Source organism: Cebidichthys violaceus, unplaced genomic scaffold (assembly GCF_023349555.1).
Source record: "Cebidichthys violaceus isolate CVI_PGR_0920_01 unplaced genomic scaffold, fCebVio1.0.p SCAF_20, whole genome shotgun sequence".
NCBI lineage: Eukaryota > Metazoa > Chordata > Actinopteri > Perciformes > Stichaeidae > Cebidichthys > Cebidichthys violaceus.
In genome coordinates, this window is record NW_027176373.1 from 5,276,082 (window position 1) to 5,297,250 (window position 21,169).

The 21,169-nt window shown below is 39.3% G+C and overlaps 1 protein-coding gene across 1 annotated transcript; it reads left to right on the top strand.

Annotated features, from left to right (window-relative positions):
* Positions 1-10,174: 10,174 nt before the first annotated feature.
* On the top strand, positions 10,175-19,378 carry gabrr3a (gamma-aminobutyric acid type A receptor subunit rho3a). Its single transcript, XM_068716473.1, has 9 exons — positions 10,175-10,474; positions 11,119-11,231; positions 13,801-13,868; positions 13,962-14,185; positions 15,512-15,594; positions 16,271-16,408; positions 17,817-17,969; positions 18,426-18,619; positions 18,714-19,378. Exons 1-9 carry the CDS (start codon positions 10,347-10,349, stop codon positions 19,014-19,016), a joined length of 1,404 nt encoding a protein of 467 aa, XP_068572574.1. The 5' UTR covers positions 10,175-10,346; the 3' UTR covers positions 19,017-19,378.
* Positions 19,379-21,169: the final 1,791 nt, after the last annotated feature.

Consider the following 21,169-nt stretch of genomic DNA (forward strand, 5'->3'; position numbering starts at 1 on the left):
AGAGAGAGAGAGAGAGAGAGAGAGAGAGAGAGAGAGAGAGAGAGAGAGAGAGAGAGTATGTTTACTTTTCAGCATCAGGCCCCACTGCTGCCTCTCTCTGGTTAGTTAGAGAATTGCTTCTATGTAAAAAGGCAAGACGGGAAGAAGTGTATACGCATTATCACCCAGTTATAGCTTTAATTATGAGTGTCTTCAAATGAATTAGTATGTTTAATACCCTCTGGCACATATTTATTTTTTCTGCACACCTCTGACCTAACAATCACCTCTAAACTGCAGTATCATGTTATCATTAAATTATATTCCAGCATGAAACAGGTTTGAGTGAGTTACTGCTAATCTGTAACTTGTCACGTGACAGTGTCCAATCTCCCTTTTCTCTCACCACCTTCTTTAAACCTTCATAGACTGAACTCTCTTTTTGTTTTTTTTGCTGTCCAGCCAGTTTGTTCACAGATAAACTAGACTCTTCAGTTCTCACACAGAGGAGTCTTCTCACAATGTGTGTTCTTTTATAGAAGAAAAGGCAAAAGCAGGCATTAGTGCTCAAAGCTGTAGCAAAACAAAAAGTTGACCCTTAGATTGTTGTTTCAGCAGTATGTGGAGGCAGGAGGAGGCCCCATCGCTGTGTTTGAAACGGAGCCAACCTCACTCCCCCTCCTAACTGTGCAGGCAGAGAGTGAAAAACCCCTCACAGGCAGAGACATAACCCACACAGACATGAGGAGCATAACTAATACTCTGGTCATTATTGATCCCATACATTTTATTTCATAAGTTGGTATAAAACTAGTGAATAGAACATATAGAATTAGGTAGCAAGTTCAGAGACCAGAATGAATGAAAAGTTACTTTGGAAAAATCCCCTGAATCCCCCTGAAAATCTTGAACCATCACGCCAAAAAAATCCAATTACATCATAGGGAGGGGGCTGCGGCGTGCAGCGTCGACGAGATGATTACTTCCAGACACAGCGCCGGAGTCTTTGTCATAAAAGTGCACACACACACACACACACACACACACACACACACACACACACACACATACACACACGTCTGTCTGCCTCACCCCCCCTCACTCTTTACAGTTTCAGGAAAATAAAGTGACACATATAAATCCCAGGAGGGTCTTATTTGAAAACAGAGACACTTTAAATGTATTGCCAACACAAAGATTTAATTATCATGGAGTGCTGGAATGTTACTCCACTTCCTGTCCAAAGAATGTTTTAAAAAATATATATATATTTAAAAGCAACCACAGCACTATTTACTGCAAACTGTATACATGCATATGTATGCATTTTTTTAAAACTATACTGAAACTATGTGTAGAGTGAATCTGGTGATTTGGAGTGAAAGCAGAGGAAAAAGAATGGAGGAGGGGGAACGCAAAAAATAAATGGTGTCAGATTGTGGGAGTGGGTGTACAATCAACTCTTGTAATTGTCGGAAGGTCTGAGTCACAGCGTTTGTCTCACTCAATCACAACAGCCCAACGTCAATAGGCAAGTTTTAGGGTTAAATGTGGTGATGTTGGATGTCTTCAAACTGGACTTTGGCCTTGTCGACTCATCCTGCACTTTGTTCTGTCTGATCTAAACTCATGTTTCTCACCTACCCTCCGATATTTTGGCAAAGTGGCGCAAAAATTAATCTTCATCTCAAACTCCACACACCTTAACTGCTTCAACTGGACAATGTGTATTTACTCAGAGCAGTTCCTGTGACCACTAATGACAACATGAGCCAGCCCCAAAGTCCGTTTGTGGAGTCACAAGGTTTGTTTATTGTCAATGTTTGTATCCACAGTACATGTCCATAAAGGAAATGAGAAGGATGTAGGCCTTTAGTTAACATAACCCACATCACAGCTATCTGCTGGCTTTATCTCGATGACCAGATTCAGTTTAATTTGAAAATTGGCCAATTGGCTTTCTGTAGGTCCACTTGAAACTGCAAAACAAAATGTCTGAGTGTTTGAGTCAACTGTTATCCAAAAGATAACAGCTGAAGTTAGTGGGAGGAAACTCCTAAGACATATTTGTGCACTCTGAAAAGCAGCATATTTTGTTATTTGTGTTTCATTATGAAACCTTACTGTCAACCTTGAATGATTTAGATGTGAGATAGCAGAAAGTGAACCTTGAATATCACCAACAAAAAATGCAACAAACACATTTTTGTGCAACATTGGCAAATCTGAGCACAGAACAGAAAATTGTGCAATAAGTTTCTTTTTATTTTAAAGGCAGAAAAGCAAGCTCACATGTAACCGTTTTTCATGGTTTACCAGTATACTGATTGTGAATAGATGGCAAGACACATGCTCTTTATACATTTCACAGAATCCCTTGTTTGATCTGGATGGGTCTGTTTGTTGGAGGTATTTATACGTGCATTATCCTCCACTGCGTGTTGCTCATTTATGGCCAGATGATTTTATTCTCTTGAAGTTCATGATATATGATGTCCCGGCTCAGTGTTTCTAAACCCATCCCTCTCAAGACTACTGGATAGCAGCCCATCGTTTCCCTCCACAGGTGGTCCTCCCGGATTTCCTTCTTGTTCTATTTTAGTAGCTGGTGGTAAAGCCGCAGAGCAGTCGTCCACTGTGTTTGGCATACTGTCTGCCACTTCATCCTGTGCTTCAAACTGTAGTTGTAGTCTGTTGCAATCAACTCCACGTTGTCCAATTATGTATGAAGCCGTGGTGTTTAGATGTTTGTGAAGCCCAACTTCAACAAAACCTGCTCCATTGAATCTGAGCGAGGCACTTCTGGTCTCCATTGCTGTAACAGCAAAAGAAAATCTAAATTAGTTAAATGACACTGAGATATTGCATGTGTTGGTACACTATACTTTAATTTAATTTTCAATGTGTCAATTTTGAACACAAGTTGAGCTGTTGCATTTGCAATATCACTGCTTACACTGATTTGTTTTTTTTTGTTAATTAGCAGGATATCTAAATTCTGCTTCAGCTTCATTCTGATATCTTTTTTTTCCAATTTGGTCCAACTACGTTTTCTCCCAGTTTAAATTTTTTTGCAAAACACTTTCACCTTCACTCCTGCAAGGATCTTTTTCAACACATTTTGATTATGCAGTCACAAACAAACTCCAAATAAGAGCTGCCCTGCAAAATTACTATATTATTTTGCCAATAGATCCTGTTGCTACAGCACTCACTTCAACTCTTGCATTCCTATCCCTCATAAATCAGATCTGGATCCAGATGCAATTTCACTTACTTGTAAACAACTTTTCTACAGTTAAACATGCTAATGATTATAGTGCAGCTTTAGCAGTGGTGGGGTTTTGTGTGAATGCTTTCTATTTTATCTTAAGGTAACAGCAGACAACACTGCTGAATTCAAAGAACTATTTTATAGCTTTGAATCATGAATCATGTCTCAGCTTCATGCATTTACCTTTCATCCCTTTTAATCATAAAGGCTTGAATACCTTACGGTATTATATCTTACATACCTCTTTGCCTTACACATTGAGGGAGAGCTACAGTGATGGTGAACAAGAAAAAAGCTGCAGAAGCTGCCGTGCTCCACCACGATCTCTGCACACTCTGCTCGTCCACACCTGCAGAGCAAACGTGCCACATTTCTTTCAGCAAATTGTTTCTAATTTCCGTCCTGGTTTAGTAGAGTTTACAGAACGGAACACTCTAATACTCACTTATTGATGCAACAGTGATGTTTACTTTGGTTTGAACAATGTGTCTGCTCTGCAGGCCCGAGAGGGTGCACGTATACGTCCCAGACTGCTCCTCAATGTCTGGCTTGTGAAGCAGGAGAGATCCGTCGCTCAGAAGAAGCAGGTCCTGGTCCAGTTCAGCCTGACCCTCCCACAGGTTAAAGGTGTGTCTGGTTTTTGTTTCATATCTCAAGATAACTGTGGGCTCAGAGGACAAGGCGAAGGTCCAGATGAGGGAGAAATTCTGGAGACTGCGCGGAGCGATGCAGGGGATGGACAGTGCATGACCCTCTTCCTGTGTTATACCCTCTGAAAGATATCATACATCGTTTTGCTTTTAATTGCCAGTAATCATCCTCTCTACGAAAACGACACCATGTCATAAACAAAACGCACCTTGGTTTTTCCGAGATGCAGTCCACACCTGGGTCTTGTCAGCCGCTATGAAAGAGCAGAAGTAGGTATAGTTGGAGAGATTACCCAGAATCCTCAGTGTGCTTTCCACAGTGAGCAGACCCTTGTGGTCTGTGGTTTTGATGGTTGAATTTTCTAGAGCTTCCTGGGCAGCGGGGGGATCTGTGGCCCATGTCACCTGAGGGACGGGGTAGATGTTGTGAGAGGAGCAGGTGACCGTCTCATCAGTCATCTCCATGATCACTGACTGGATGAGAGCTAGAGGAAAAGCAGAAAGTAGGGATGTGATTACATTTGTGGCACTCGCAACAAGAAATGAAGAATTGTCACTCTGTTTCGAAGTGAACAGGGTGTCAGAAACAGTCAGGTGAGAGTTCACTTGCTACAGTATAAGTTAATTGGGCAGATGGCTAACATGACAAAAGCTTGTGCAGACTGTATCCAGACACTTGTTGTTATCACGCAAGTAGGACCAAGACATATGTGTTTGTATTAAAAACTGGACTGTTAAATTGGACTTCACAGTGTCCAGATACACATTAGTCCATGTAAGGATTTGCTAAAAACCCTGCTCAAATACAACAATTCTATAAAGCTCTTCATTAATGCATCGATTCTCTTCTTCAGTTCTCTTCTCTAAAACTCTTGTGACAACTAAAACTGAATAACAGACACTTTTCTGTAGGATAACATGACAATAAACTATTAATAGCAACTGTCTGCTTTCCAACTGCTCTGCCATAAGAAACAGCCAGGAGCCTTTCTGCTGGGCAGTAGTGGAAAAAAAAAAAGAGTGCAAAATATTCCACCTTGTCGTCACGTTCTCGAAGGTAATTTATGAATGGAGACGCTTCACCACTCAAAGCTTTATCAGTGCTGAATTCATCAGTTTTAGACTAAAGACGAAAACCAAAAACAACATAGAAGGGTATGGTAACATTTTTGATACTGACCTTTCACCTCCAGGTTGATAAAGATCTCCTGGTTGCCCTTCCGTGTGCTCGTGTAACACTTGTACCTGCCCTTGTCTTGAACTTTGACCCTCCTGAGGAGCAGGGAGGCATTGCCGTGAGGGATGTGGGAGTTGAACAAGCAAGTCCTTCCACTAAAGTGCTTGTTCTGGAGTCCAAACTGATCCTTGTTGTAGTAATAGCTGTGAACGGGGATCTGCTGCTTGTACCAGTGGATCACCACAGTGCCGGTGGGTCTGAAGCTACAGGGCAGGATGCAGTCGTCAGGGATGATGCAGGTGACGTTGGCATCTGGTAATAGGACTTTGAGATGGTAAAACTACAGTCAAAGGTCAAGAGCACTGCACTGTTTGTATATTTGTCATTAGAGATTTTAGAATTGTACAGATCAAAATTAAAGTATTGATATGTCCGACCACCTGTCCAGTCTTATAGTTTTCCTGTAACACTTGAAACTTGTTAAATACTATTATTATTCTATTGAATGTATTAGTCAACAGCTATATTTTAAGATATGTGCATGTTTTATGTTTAAGAATTTGTGTTCAAGTTGCATTCTCTATGACAAAACAAGAAAAGTAACCATCACTTCTCTCATTTTCCTTCATAATTACACATTCTTTTCAGGCAAACTCTGTAACCATTTCCTGCCACATCTGTGGTGTTTTGGGTTTGCAGTGTCCAAGAGTTTGTGGTCAACAGACTTCACAAACCGTTTACAACAGCAACTGTCCAACTCTGAAATCTGAGAACATATAATATCCAGATTAAGAGCAATAAAATATGTTATTTTGTTTGTGATTAGGTCACTGCTGCTGCACTGCTCATGCTGTCAGTATTTTTTCACTTGATTTCAAAGGCGCATCTGCTGCTGCGACAAAAACAATTGTGTGTCAGGAATCCTTGACTTTTTGAACATTTTCATTGATGTGGTCGTGTCCGATTAAGAGAAATGCAAAATTCACACAAAGGAGCCTCGGTCCTCTGTGTTTTAATATCTAATAAACATCTGAGCTTATTTAACTAAAATAGAGATTTATTTATTTATCAGTCACATGTCACCCAAAATGACTGCTCAGTCCCCCAGATGTGTACAGCTGTCACGGCTGGGTAATACACTGAGGACACATTGCAGCTGTGTTTACTGCTGCTGTGGAAATATCAATGCAAATGTTATCTGCAACCGCTGTAATTTTTTCAAAGCATTCTTCAGCACATAACTGACATTACATAAACTTCTGAGCTGTAAAATCATTTACTGTCCATCCATGAAGTGCTCTTTCTGTGGCTTGTCTGGCATTTACATTAATAAATACATAAATTGATATCATCAGTGTCTGGACGGTATGATAGCTTTGTTCTTACTACAGTGAAGAACTCTTATAAGGTAAAATAAGCACCTTTATTTACCAAAAACTGCTTTTTCACTGTTACAAAACCTTTTTAACCATCAGCTTGTTGCAAAGATTTGTAGTATTTACCAGAAATTAGAAAGAATGTTTCCATTATCATGTCACTCTTATGTTTTGCCTTTTCATTTTACAAAGTTAGAATTAGCTAACCAATGATAACAACACCAAAATAAATCAAAACTCAAGAAATTTAACCCAACAGCTTAGCATTTTCTTACATACTTCAAAAAGATTATACACAGCCGTAGCTATTTAAAGCATCTTATCAATTCCATTTGCTGGGAATACATCACTTGTTTGTGAATTGCAGGATAGGATGCCAAGTGAAGTATTACAAGTATTACAATACCTTTTGAGTTTGTCAGCAACAATTTCTCCAAGAAAATTAACAACAGGATCGGGAGTATGTGTGTCTCTGCCATGTCTGCTGGCCTGTGCTGAGTTGTTGATCTGGTAACAGTATTAACTATGCATTTGTGTGAAAGCACGCTGGTGTGCACTGAACTGTTACTGTGTGATTCCACTTTACATCCTTCCTAACACTAATGAAACACTGACTAATTAACCAGGCAGGTAAAACTTTAACCAGCCTCCTGGTGAATGCTTCATTAGACAACACTTCTACTTAAATAGTTCCAAACACTCACATGTAACACCCACTGTAATATTGTTTAACACGAGACGCCATCTCTACTGGCTACAAACAATGTTTAATAAGTAACTTATATGGAGAAGCTTCTACAAATCACACACATCCTTGTAATGACTGAAAACGCATTGACTAGAAAAAGCTGAGAAAAACCTTCCAAGGGATGAAAGGATAAAGGATATAAGTTAAGACACTGTTTATCTAAAAAGGAGGCCAGTCTGTTTCTCCTCTATAGTAATGTGACAAAGAGATACTTACTTTGTTATCTGCACTTTTTCTGGATACCACGACTCAGAAATGTTTAAATGTTTAGTAACCTTAAACATTGTCTTAGACAGGAATCAAACACCATCTTGTTTTATGGATCTTTTTATACAACTCCAGCTAGAATATACCTCAGTCCCACGTGACCCTACACAGAGTATAGAAAATGGATGGATGTAAAAGTATTAGTGATTTCAATTTCAGTAGTGCTTGTTTGTTCATTTCAATGATAATGCTGTTATTTTTATGTTTTGGCATTAACACATGGTAGGCCGCATACATTTTGCTGTTCATGAATGCAAATGCACCTCACAGTTGTTTACATATTTTGACAGATGATGACCTCTAGAGGGCACAGATGAGATGTCACTTCCACATGTGAACGGCCAGCTGTCCAACAGCTGCTCAGTCACATGTCCAAGGGAGCCAAGGTCCACGTGAGTGATTCTTTAAGATGGCATTGCTCATGTCTGCCCTCAATCAACTTTAATCCCAGATTAAAGGGACCATGGCACTACAGTGGCGTCATGCAGTCTGTGTTTTGATTTCATCATTGGTTCTGACGTTTCTCTTTCTCAGCGCCAGGTTTTTGTTCCTTCCTTGATTTAATACAGAATTGTCAAACATGCTTTTTTTCCCATGAGTCTGTTGTATTTCATCTTTTATTTTTGACATTTGAATTTTTAAGAATGTACGTCCTTAGAAGTTTCTGTTCCCTTTATTCTCATTAGTGATACAGAATAATTGACTGTATGTCTGTTGTGTAATATATCTCATAGCCATTAGCGCATTAATAATCTGTCATGTTGAATGTATATTAATATCCAGTATGCTGCAACGCTCCTGTATATGTGGACAGCTTGCTGATTTAATTGCCGTTAAATGCATTTGTTTATAAGCATGCAGAGGAAATATAAAGAAAAGAAAATCTAATTTCATGTTTTGTGCGTTTCAAAATAATTTATGGTATCAATAACTAAAAACATTGAGTAAAATGGTAAAATAAATAAATAAATAGATCAATAGAAAATAAATGAAAGAATGAATAAACAAATAAATAAATGTATAAAATATTTTGAAAATGACCAGAAAGTACAAATTTAAAATATCCTAAGATCTTAATCAAAGTCTTTACAGACAAGATATCGACTTCAACTTCCAACTAATGTCATGGAAAATAGCTTCAGATGTTATAATCCGCCCTGAGGTTATATTTTTTCTTTGTTTAATTTCCTCCTATTTTATTTTCTTACTCACTTCTCCTCTTTGACAATCACTTCAGGCCTTTGAGTGTTTTCCCGCCAGCTTTGATTGTCTGCCCAGCCCTGATTAGTTTCACCTGTCTCTTATTAGTCCTGCAGTCGCCTCACCTCCTGCTCACCTGTTCTCACTTCCCCAGTCATTACACATACAGACAAGTTCCTTTAGTCTTTGCCAGGTTGTCTCAGTGCATCTGTGTAGAGTTGTTTTCTTAGTTTTGTTCAGTGTTCATAGTATCAAGTTTTCACAGTGAGTTTCTCTTTTTTATATTATCAACAGTGACATCAGAGGGATCAGTATTTGTCTTTCTTTGCTGTGGTGCTGTCAATGAAACTGCTTGTGGGGCTGCAGTGTCCATCAGTACAGGATAGCTGTCTGTATTTGACTGAATGTGGCCAAGAGGTGATGAGGGGCTAAAAAACGGTGTAATCAAATATGTATTACTATTTTGGCACAGACAGATCATACAAGGATGGACCTAACGATAGGAAAACTATTATGCATTAAAATAGATCTGTATGCTTCTTTTTAGATGTTACAATGCTCACCTTTTTGTTTCAGAAAGGAACTGTTTAAACTGTATATTTTTCAGATTATTGTATTATTCAGATTATAGTATATTTCAGATCATAGTATATTTTATGGTTGAACTGGATTGCGTTTCATTATTAAGATTTTCTTTTACTTTTCTATTTGTCCACATGAGGACCCTGTGGTCTTTAAACAAGATCTAAACCACAATGCTGGATCACAAGCGAGGGTGCAACTCATGATAAAGCTTTGTGAATATTTCATTAGCATGTCAATACACATTTTTCAAAACATTTGTCTGAAACCTTTCAGGTTTTAAGTTTATGAGCTGACTCCATGATGTTTTGCATTGGATTATAGTAACATTTGTACCAACGCATACGATTTGTAATCCTTTTTTCTAATGTTTAGATGAAAACAGTTCAAAGCCTTGTTTTTTTTCAAACATATCCTCTGCCGTGAATGATATCTGCTCAGAAGTCAGAAGTGCAACGTTTGCAGATGTTACCCAGACAGATGCTTGCGCCTGTCTCCTGTGGATGGCATCCACCCTCCCACCACTATAGTGCGCAACTCGAGGGAAAATCCTGCAATGTATAAAAGTAGGCTAGAGGCTTTTTATTTTTATCTGGTCAGCATGATGATGAAACTGCTGGTTGTATTATCCCTCTCCCCGCCCTCTGTTGCCTCCAGTTTGTAGGTTACTGAAAGATTTCACCAACCAAAGATAAGAAGATTAGAGAGGAATTAATGGTATTCCTTTGTCATTATAGGAATAAATTGATATTTGGTTTTACGTAAATCAGAGGGTGGGGACAGTGGGGGAGTCGGAGCAACATGTTGTCCAGAGACGTAAGCAGAGGGATGGCACAGAGAAAAGCAAACCCAACCAGGAGGATGCCTGTGCACTGGAGCTAAGTGCTGACTGATGTTTACCATGTTAGAGGAGATGAAGCAGCAGGATAATGCAGAAGTAGCAGGGTGTGTGCGTGGTGGTGCACAATGAGTGCTGCTGGGACATGGACGTGCCAGTAGAGGACGGGGACTGCTGTGGCAATCCCTGGGCGAGACACTGACGCAGTGGGAGGAACGTTTTGGTTCCTCTAGTCTTCCAAGCCCCAGCTTAACCATGAGAGTGGCCCTCCTGGCCTTTAGACTGATGTGCCTGGCCTGGTTGTGGCCCGTCAGCAGCCACTATCCAAACAAGAGGAGACACAAGGAGCAGTACGGAGAGAACACCAAACAAAAGCATGGAGGGTGAGCCAATGTGGGATTTCTCGTATGGCACTTTGTTGTAATTGTGGAGCTACTTCTGCTGTTACTTTTTGACACCAGGCATCTACATGTTGTGGCTTTTCCATATGCTACTTTACAATGTCATCACAAATGTGGTTATGAATATGGAAGTGAAAATTGGAAAAGGAAAGGTAAGGGCAGGTGATTTAATATGCAAGGATGAAAGGTGATCCGTGCATTTCATAAGATTTTCTGTGGATTCTGTTACAATTAAATTGTATTCAGAATTATTCAACATATCATTAAAGCACATAATGTCTGTATTTGGACAGGGAAAAATTTACATCGGAGTTAATTTTTTGATTCACATTAATTTCTGAAGATTTCTACAAAGACAGTGAATACAGATAGGACTTTTAGAGCCAGACACAAAAGCGGTCCCACGATATCTCTGACCCAGTTACATCTATGTTGGATCAGTAAAAGAACTTTCATTTTCTAGGGACCATTGGCCTTTGGTTGTAATCAGAGTGCTAAAGTCCAATTAACCATCACTAACTCCCTCGACCAGATGTCAGTTCTGCTTCAATTTTGTCTGTTCGTAAGAGAAACATAGAGATGAGAGTTTCTACGTTAAGCTGTTGTTTGTTCTCTTTGGTTCTCAGACGAGTGGATCTTAAGATGAAAAAGCTGGACAGCACCAAGTCTCTGCTAATTAAATCTGAGCAGCTGCTTCGGATTGAAGACCATGACTTTGCAATGCGGCCTGGATTTGGAGGTAAAGACACAAACCTAATCTATATAAAGTATATCTATTTAATTCCACCTCTTCTAATTTCTTTTGTTTATATTTTGTAATTTTAAAAAACATGTGCTTTCCGGGTAACTTAGTAAGGTTAATGTAGGTTACTGTGCTGTTGTTCGGTATTACGTCTCGGGGAAAAAAAACCTTTAGTGACCTAGATTGACTGCCATGTGAGCCTATGACTGCAGACAGTGGAACAGATAAAATAATCTGAACTGCGTACTTAATTCTGTGGGGGTAAAAGAAAAGCCCACTGTTAGAGAATATTCAAAACACTAAAACTAGAATGTTTCATTTTGATCCGAGACTGTAGAATATATCTATACATATGTAGCCTCAAAGCTATAAGTTGTTTGTTGTCTTTGCTATTAATTTGAGTAAATGGCATACATAAATTATTCAATCAATGTTTTTCCAATTTCTCTTTGATTTACTTTTTTTTTTTTTTTTTTTTTAAGTCAGAAAGGGTTGCAGGTTCAGTAAATAGTCTAGTGGCTGTCTCAATCCTCTCAGTGGATGTTTTCTCATTTGTTTGATTCTATCTTAGAGGTTACAACATTCTTGAAACATGTGAATGCAGCAGTTGCTCCAAATAACCGTTGAACTATCACCATTTCTTTAAAACAGCAAATATGCATTCTTGTACAAAAACATTACATAAGCCATGTACAGGCATACATTGCGGGGGTATTGTCTTGTCGCCAATTGACTGTAACAGACTTCCTGTATGTCAACATGTTTTCTTTACAAATCATAAGGTCTTACACAATCAGCAACATGTGGGTGTTTGGATTGAATGTTTTGTAAAAACCCTTTATTGCTTATGCACCAGAGTGTGTACAATATAGTTTTGGTGTATGAGCTCCTCTAATTCTAGTTTTAGATGCACATCGGTAAATAAATCTGCTGTCAATAGCTTGCTTTGTTAAAACCTTTTAATCCACCTGTCAAACATCACGTTTTGTTTTAAATGATAGTTAATGGGAGTAGAAGAGTTGACCCCAGTAACAGAATCAAATTAGTTGGGATTGTTTCGTACTGCCTTTCTCCTTGTAGTCCCTCAAGTTTACATTTACAATCCTGTAGCTTTTGACCTTTCACTGCAGTTACTCTTTGTTGGTGGAGAGTGTCATGCCCATCAAGAACCTCAGTGAAATGAACAGGCCTACCTGTCAGTTATAATCCCTCCCATTTCACTACTCTACTGTAATCGTAGACTGATGGTTTTGAGTGCTTATACCTTCATTAGATAATGGCACCGAGAGAACGGGATGTTTAATATGCATCATATGTTTACAGTATTCTGATGCCTTATGATTAAATAAGGACCGGATACACAACATGCATATATGCAATATTACAATATGGTGGTATTTACTGTAACATAGCACTCTAACATTTTAGTTTCTAGAGCAAACATTTAGGTTAATTAATAAAAAGCCTTGGTTGTTTCCTAGCTCTGACCTCTTCTGTACATTTTCTCCCAGTATTTGTGTTGCTCTACTCCAGTGAACCAAAATGTCCACTGACAGGATAGTTAGTGTCAGTGATTGTTTTTCTTTGTGCATGCTGGGATTGGCCTCAGACTGAAAATGGACAGTTAAAGAACTGGTATTGGTAATCTATGTAACACAAGGAATATTTGTATCCATGTAAGGCCCAGTTTTTAGAGTCAGTCGCTCTCCACAGTCTGCAAGGCCCAGGGCATGATGGGGAAAAGCCTGGCTTTGACCTGTGTAAGAGCTGATTGGCTTTTAATTTTGACCACAAACACCACGTCTGTATAATTGTAATATGTATTGCTATTGGGCCATGTTGAGGTTAATAAAGGTTATTAATAAAGCACTTTTTAAAACAAGCAATAACAAAGTGCTTTACAAGGCAGGCAAAAATACAATGCATATATTTTTTTTTTATTTTTCATGTCATTATCCTTTTGCATTTCCGTTGTGGCTTTTCCATACGTTTTACACTCCTTAGCCACGGTGGTGTCAAAATTGATGTAGTTGCAGATTTTGAAAGCAGTTTGATTAGCTATCTTCTCAAAACATACAATATTTGTTCTGGTTAATATGTTGTTCTCTGAAATAGTAAAATATTTCCAAATACTGTTTGGTTACTTAAAGCTCATCCAGAAAATGAAAAGCTGAGTTTGAGATATCCATAAACCCTTCAAGTATTTTGATGTATGTTATATCTGTGCTTCCTGAGTGAGCAGCGGCCAGATTGTAGAGATGAGGATTACTGCTTCACCAAAGGTGTTATGTGAACTGTCAGCTGTGTGTAATTGACGAAGTGGTGTTGAAGCTGTACAGATTGTATTAGAAAATAATAGCAACTCTAAGCTGAGTCATGCTTAAGAACCAGCATGATGTCAGGGTCATCACTTCCATCAAACCTTTAGTCTGTACGATGTAGTATACGTCGTATAGCTCAGCAGTGGGATTTGCACATAAATCTCCGACAGATGTGCAGATGGACGGTTCATGATGGATGTGATCCTACTGTTGCTGATCCATTGCAACGTTTGACCTTTTTGCAGGATCGGCTATTCCTGTCGGCATCGACGTCCAGGTGGAGAGCATTGACAGCATATCAGAAGTAAACATGGTATGTGCCTCTGGGATTTCTGCTGTTAGTCTAGCCAGTATACAGTGTCCCCATTTCTCTTCTGGGCTTGAGCTGCTGTCGTTATGTTTTCAGGACTTCACCATGACTTTGTACCTGAGGCATTACTGGCAGGACGATCGTCTAGCCTTCCCCTCCAGCAGCAACAAGAGTCGTACCTTTGATGCACGTCTCGTGAAAAAGATTTGGGTTCCTGACGTGTTCTTTGTCCACTCAAAGCGTTCTTTTATCCACGACACGACCATGGAGAACATCATGCTGAGGGTTTTTCCTGACGGCAATATCCTCTACAGTGTCAGGTTAAAAAAAAGTTTCCTTGACGTTACTCATAAAGCGACTACGATCAAAGTAGTGAACGATTAAAGCGAGGCTGACTTTTGCTGAGCAGCGCCTACTGTGGTAAATGGTATTTGCAGGTTTATGGCACATTGAATTTGTCTTTATTTCCAAAGTATTTCTTTTGTCAGTTGTTTTAAGACATCATTATGTTCATCTGTGACATGTTAACATGTTGTGTAACAGGAGGAAAAGTAGAGAAGAGCAGGAAATCAAGCAAATGTATTCATTTATGTTAGTTAGTTCACTAACACCAACCACAAGGTACTGGTCTTACCAAACCAAGAACGGCTGAAACAGCAAATCCCTTCTTTATAGACCCTTTAACAGTTGAGTTTTAAAAATGGTGCTCCAAACACAAGCGTTTTTTTTATCAGTCCACTGGTAGTCAACACATTTGATAGCTTGCAGCAATAGACGCTGCGTGTTTCAGTTTAACAAGTTCACGATTGTTCAAAACAGAACATGTAGGTGTCCTCGTAAAGGCCTTTAATCAATTTTAAATTCATACTCATCAGTGTTTATCATCTACGCCTACCTTTTTTGTAAGTCACTACGAGCATCTGCGAAACCATTCGTTTAAGAGTCACCAGTTAATTTGATCACTCGTTAAACGGTTGTAATCCTGTTGAGAATTCTGTAGAACTTGATTCCCCTGTTGGAATATCGATTCTAACAACCGAACATGCAACACCAGACATTTTGATGCTGTTAAGTTTTAAATCCACGTGTAAAGCTTGCTAACTTGTCTGGATGGCTGGGGCCACTTCGCTTTAAGTTACATTTACAATTGGTAGTCTTTTCTTCATTAAAAATGTACATATCTTTAACTTGTGTATAAATCTACTGAAATGAGTCATGATTTAAACATTACTAAAATGTTTTGAAAAGGATGTCAACCAAGATAAAACAATCCACTGGATTATTAATGCAAGGTTTAGCGAGCAGAGCCTGAAAGGAATATTAGAAGCTATCGGACTACATTCATCGGATCCATTTCAGCAACAGATGTCGACAATATGGCGTCATCCCTAACAGCTTGCTGTAGCCACAGAGCCTGAGCGGCAGAGTCACAGTTAGTGCATGAACTCGTTTGTTCATGCACTTGCCATCGTAACTGTTTAAAAATCAGTCCAGCGGTTTTGTTTTATACCCTTTTTGACATCTTACTGGCTGGTTGACTAAGATTAATGTCAACAGCTTGATTCAAATATGTTTTATGAACACAGTTGCTGCTGATGCTGAATTGCTTGATTTATGTGGGTGTTTAACTGTAAGCTGTGTTTTAGGATCACGGTGACGGCACTTTGCTCAATGGACTTCAGTAGTTTCCCTCTGGACACACAGAATTGCTCTCTGGAGCTTGAGAGCTGTGAGTACCAACCTACAGTTGGGACATTTCTTTCTGATGTTTGTTTATTTTGTTGCAAAAAAAATTGCTTAATGTGCTTACGAGACATGTTTTGCTGGAAAACATGGTACACAACCTTTGATGCACTGATTTGTGATTTTTAAAAGCACTGGTTAGCGAAACTGCTGAGCTCACTGAATTCCATATTTAGCATATCCATGCTGGTCAAAAACACTATTGGGTTGCTTTGAGCGTTATCCCATAGGGACAGAAACACACACTGAACAGCTCTAAGTGCATTACCATATTTCAAAAACACACAGTAGCCATCTTCTTTTTGCAAAGACTAAATAAATCATAATCCTCAATCAGGTCAATCTCTGACCATTATAAATGTCTGCTTTTCTGATGCAGGATTTGCTAGGGATTCTGTTTTTCATTCTGCTCTGAACTTGAATTTGGTCATAACTGCTGATAGTTGGGATCACTTTCTCTGGGGAAAATGTTCTGTCTATCTGGCCTGCTTCTCTCTCTTTATCTCGCTCTCTGTCTGTCTTAACTTGTTGCATGGATCCTGATCTCAGAGGAGAGTCGGGAGGCTCATTTCTGTGCGCTCTCTCCTCTCCTCTGAGGAGATCATCCATGAATCTTCTAAGAGAGGCAACATGTGAAGGTGTCCCTCTCTCCTCTCTTGAAGATGCTTACAATGAGAACGACCTAATGCTCTACTGGAAGAATGGGAACGATTCATTAAGGACTGACGAGATCGTGCTCTCTCAGTTTTTTGTTGAAGACTTCCAGCCTTCCTTCGGGCTTGCCTTCTACAGCAGTACTGGTATGTGAGGTTAGAGCCGTGAGGGCCCCTCTGAGTTGTACCCGGTTTGGGAACGACCATTTAAACCTCATTTAAACCTAATATGGTCAATGTCGCAAAACCCTGTCTGCGTTTCTAAAAAGGGAAAATTTAAGATGTTTAGACCTGTATACAGTATTATATTTTATTCACCTTCACACCTGCTGGTAGCTCCGGCAAACAGTGAGAACAATAATGACTATAGCCTCAAATTAATGTGCAAAAATAAATACGTATAAATTAACTTCCCTTTTCAGAGCGCTTCCACCTCAATTGATTGACTCGAACAAAGTATCAGTAACACTGTAGGTTTCTAAACATCCTGAACTGTCCCTTTTTTTTTTTTTTTTTTTTAAAGGAATAGTCTAAGCGGTTTTTTTGCTTATTCGCCTCACACTCATACTGTGGGTGTTTCTCAAAGTCAAGGATGCTTCCTTGGTGGGTGTTTTTAGAAGCGCGGAGAATACACACATGCATCCTTGAAAATCCTTTGAACAAAGGTCTCAGACCTTAGTGGAGTTTGAAGGATATTCAACATTGGAACAGTCCTCCAGGTTGGATTCAATGACATAACAACTTTGAAATTCAACCGTTGAAGGATCCTTCCTTGACTTTGAGAAACGCCCTGTATATACAGTAAGTATGTATGCATGTCTCAATATAAAACTCACGCCAGCAAGTGGTTAGCCTAGCTTAGCATAACGAGCTGAAGTAAGGGTCTAGCCTGCCTCAGTCCGATGGTAACGCTCACAAAACTTACAAAGCTCACTAATGAACTTTGTTGCCTTCAGACAAAGCCATTCTAGCTGTTTTCCTCTGTTTCAAGGTAGTAAATTATTTAAAGAACCTCAGCCGATCAAGTTTAGGTTACATGGCTAAAAAACGTAAGATCATATGTACAAAGCATGTGCCTTTTTATTTACAGTATTCAAATATATTTTCATATTTCTTCTGTGGTATACTTTATTATTTAAGCATTTTGGAGTTGTATTTTGGAGTTGACTGCTAAGCCCACTTGTTAAAACCATGCCTTCCTCTACTGTCCCATCTTCAGTGTGAGAAGGAAAGATACAAAGGGTGCCAGGGAGAATTTTCTTCTCAGTGTGAAATAATCTTGTGGGGACCTATCTGCTCTAAGATGGTGTTGTATAACTTCAGCTCCAGACAGATCTGCCCAAGAAGATAATCACTTTCTCATCAGAGTTCGAGGTTCTCCCTGTTCGTCCATCTACTTTCTTAGATTGACAACTTACCCAATACTGTGCAGGGTTTTTTGCAACATTTTTTAGAGTGATAGTCTTGTTTTTTTGCTTCCTCTCACTGTTACTATGCTCTGCTCCCCATCCTGCCTGCCCCTCCTCCACTTTCTGTGCATTTATCTCTGTTTCAGGTTGGTACAATCGGCTCTACATTAACTTTATTCTCAGGAGGCACATCTTCTTCTTCATGCTTCAGACGTACTTTCCCACCATGCTGATGGTGATGCTGTCCTGGGTGTCTTTCTGGATAGACAGGAGGGCCGTACCTGCCCGTGTCTCTCTGGGTACTGAGACCATGTGACCGTGTTGTCTTTAACACATGTTGACAGCTTTATTAAAAAGATACTATTTAACTGGTATTTTTATCCAAAATCTGTGCAAAAGCATCACTTAGCCTAGTTTTTCAGTTTTATTTTGAGGATTACTCTGACATTTTGTGAAAGCTTATTTGCTTTCCTACAGACAGTTAGAAGAGAAGATATTGATACCACTTTCATAAAAGCAAGAAATCAATTAAGCATTTTTCCCCAAAATTTTTACCTTCCTTTAAACTTTTTGGTGGTTAAAGTATTAGAATACTGCTGATACACTACATATAATATTAATATAGAGATGTTTTACCATCCAACTTGGGTATTTTATTATGCCTATTGCATTTAGTATTGAAGTTGAATCGATCCAATCAATGGATGTTATTTGTGAGGTAACATTTTAATACTCATGATGTGTTGTGTATCCAGGCATCACCACGGTTCTGACCATGTCCACCATCATCACTGGTGTCTCAGCCTCTATGCCACAGGTGTCTTACGTCAAAGCTGTAGACATCTACCTGTGGGCAAGCTTCTTGTTTGTCTTCCTGTCTGTCATCGAGTACGCTGCTGTCAACTATTTCACTACAGTGGAGGAGATGAAGAAGCTCAGAAGGGCAAAGGTCATTCTCATTTAGTTTTTTGTTTCTTAAATCAGAAAATAATTTCCTACCATCTGGACAGGCTAACTCTCCTCTTCTGCCTCTGTCGCTGCAGATCCCCAACTCCTTCGATGCCACCCAGGCTATGGCGTTCGATGGCTGTTTCCACGACAATGACATCGACCTGACTTCTTTCACAGAGGTCCCCAGCACCCCGAACACAGAGAGGAACACCCAGTCTCGAAACTCTACTGTCTCCGGACCCACAGAAGGCACCAGGCTACGCCGCAAGCACCCTGTGAAGCAACACTTCAGCTTCATTATGAGCAACAGCTACATGATCGACTCCTATTCCAGAGTCATATTTCCTCTGGCTTACCTGCTCTTCAACATAATTTACTGGAGTTTATATGCATAGTACATAACCTATGCAGCAGAATAAACCGTATTCCTTTTTGACTATTTTCACGATTTCGCTGTACAGTGTAACACCAACAGGCTGCAATAAGCTGATTTACAAGAATCTGTTCTGCTACGGGATATGACCTCAAGTTTGCACAGTGTCTGCCGATGGACAGAGATATCTTGCAAGATGTCTTTTACTCAAGGAGTGTTCAAGTTGTAACTTGGAGAAAATCATTGAATGGCTGTTATTTTTGCGGATGTTTGTGTGTTATTGACATGCTTGTTTTATAAGAGAAAAAGCTTTATTCTAACAAATATATTTTATTTCTTGTTTAGACACAAAACATCAAATTGTATAATTACTTCACATTGTCTTGAAAAATAAATGGATGGTGTCATGCTAAACATTTTCTGACAAAGTTTACTTTACATCAAATTATTTTTACTTTATATTTATTGTGGGCAGCACACATTTGCTAACATCAATGTGATGTAAATGTATCAGATTTAGCCACAAGGCTAATTTGTATCTATGGTCTGCTACTGCAGCCCAGATTGATCCAAAACAGTAAAGGTGCAACCGTAAATCCGAAACAATGAGCTGAAAGCTCAAGCAGTCATGTGATCCATTAAGGACTTGTCCATGTTGGCTTAAACGCTGAGGATTTCAAGTCTATTATTGCCCTTGGAAACGGCAGTTGATGAAAGATTTAATACCTAAAGCATCAGCCTTCCATCTGCTCATGATGATCATGTAATACGATCAAACGCTCCGGAAGAGCTTCTAAATGGATCTGAGGTAAGATTGTTTTCTCAACTAATTATTGCGGAACGGTCACATGCAAGCCCATATGACAGTCCTAAGCATAGAGCACATGAGACTAAGCATACAGTAAGGCACACACACACAACCATAGGATGGCCCATTCCCAATCTACACACACAGACTTTAGGGCGCGTTCCTGAAAGTACTCTATCTGTATCACTTTAAGGGTACTGGCATTGTATTCTTTCTTTCTTTTTTTAAGATACCCAGCCCTAATGGTGTGGTTCGTGATCTCATTTGGTGAAGCTGTTGTAAATGCTGCAGTATGTGACCGAAACATCCTGCACAATGATCAGCAGTAGAAATGGAATAGATAAAGCCATTAAACCCTTTTTGAATTTCATATACATTTTAATTATGAAACCAATCAAAGGCTGTTGATCTTTATAGGAACGGTTTGGGTCTGCTCTTCTCTCATTGTTTCCTAACCCTCTAACAGATATGAAAACCTGCCTTGTGGTTATCTTTGTCCTTCTTGCCTCCCCCTGGTGTACAGACACAGAACTACAAATATGCTACTTTTCTGTTTCTTTATTCAATAAACTGAGAACTAAAGCTGGTACCGCATGAAATCTGTTTGGTACTACTATACAAAAAGATGTGCGTATAAGGGTTGCCGCTACTATTTTAATGTGAATACATAATTAATGCTTTATAAATCAAACAGCTGTTATAATGCATACATAACAAATCTCTGGTTTACCAGGATATGAAGATATAATCAAATTCAGGGTCCCTTTTGTTTATGTCCTCTGCTAGGATAGTTTGTCATTTTATACTTTTACTTACTTAGTTAATGAGCCCTCCCACTATCAGTTTGACCCCTGACTGCTTTTTTTTTTTACATCTGTTATTAGAATATTTTGGATGACTGTGAACTTAATCACTAAGTGTCCCTTAGGTATGACTTTTCAAAATGATCTCAGTCAGTCCCGTATCACCGACACACCCTCCGAGGTAAGTGTTTGTGTGTCCCCTCTACAGGGTGTAACTGTATTAAGTATAGTGTTTGCTTTGTTAAATATAATAGAAGAGCCACAACAATGACGTAAATAAGTCTGTGTGTGTGTTTTAATGAGTGCAGTGTTAGTGGTGCCTGACAGACAAGCTCCTCCCTTTCAGAGTCCTGTAAAGCAGGTGCATAACTTGACAGACACAATGTTGGTGCGTGACTTCTTCTGACGCAACAGTAAATGTCTCAAATGCTGTAGTGTTACCCTGGAAACATTTGTTTTCTAGTTGTGTCTGTCACTGAGAACATTCAGGGTTAGGACACACCCTGAGGCGCACCTTTACTGCCAAACAAAAATAGAAAAAGAAAAATCTCTTCCCTCCAAAAC

What these genes read in the sequence shown, in the direction of transcription:
- gabrr3a (XM_068716473.1), top strand. Translation starts at nt 10,347, where the DNA reads ATGAGAGTGGCCCTCCTGGCCTTTAGACTGATGTGCCTGGCCTGGTTG. An exon ending in AATGCGGCCTGGATTTGGAG is followed by an intron (nt 11,232 to 13,800) that starts GTAAAGACACAA and finishes ACCTTTTTGCAG; the next exon opens with GATCGGCTATTCCTGTCGGC. An exon ending in AGAAGCTCAGAAGGGCAAAG is followed by an intron (nt 18,620 to 18,713) that starts GTCATTCTCATT and finishes CTGTCGCTGCAG; the next exon opens with ATCCCCAACTCCTTCGATGC.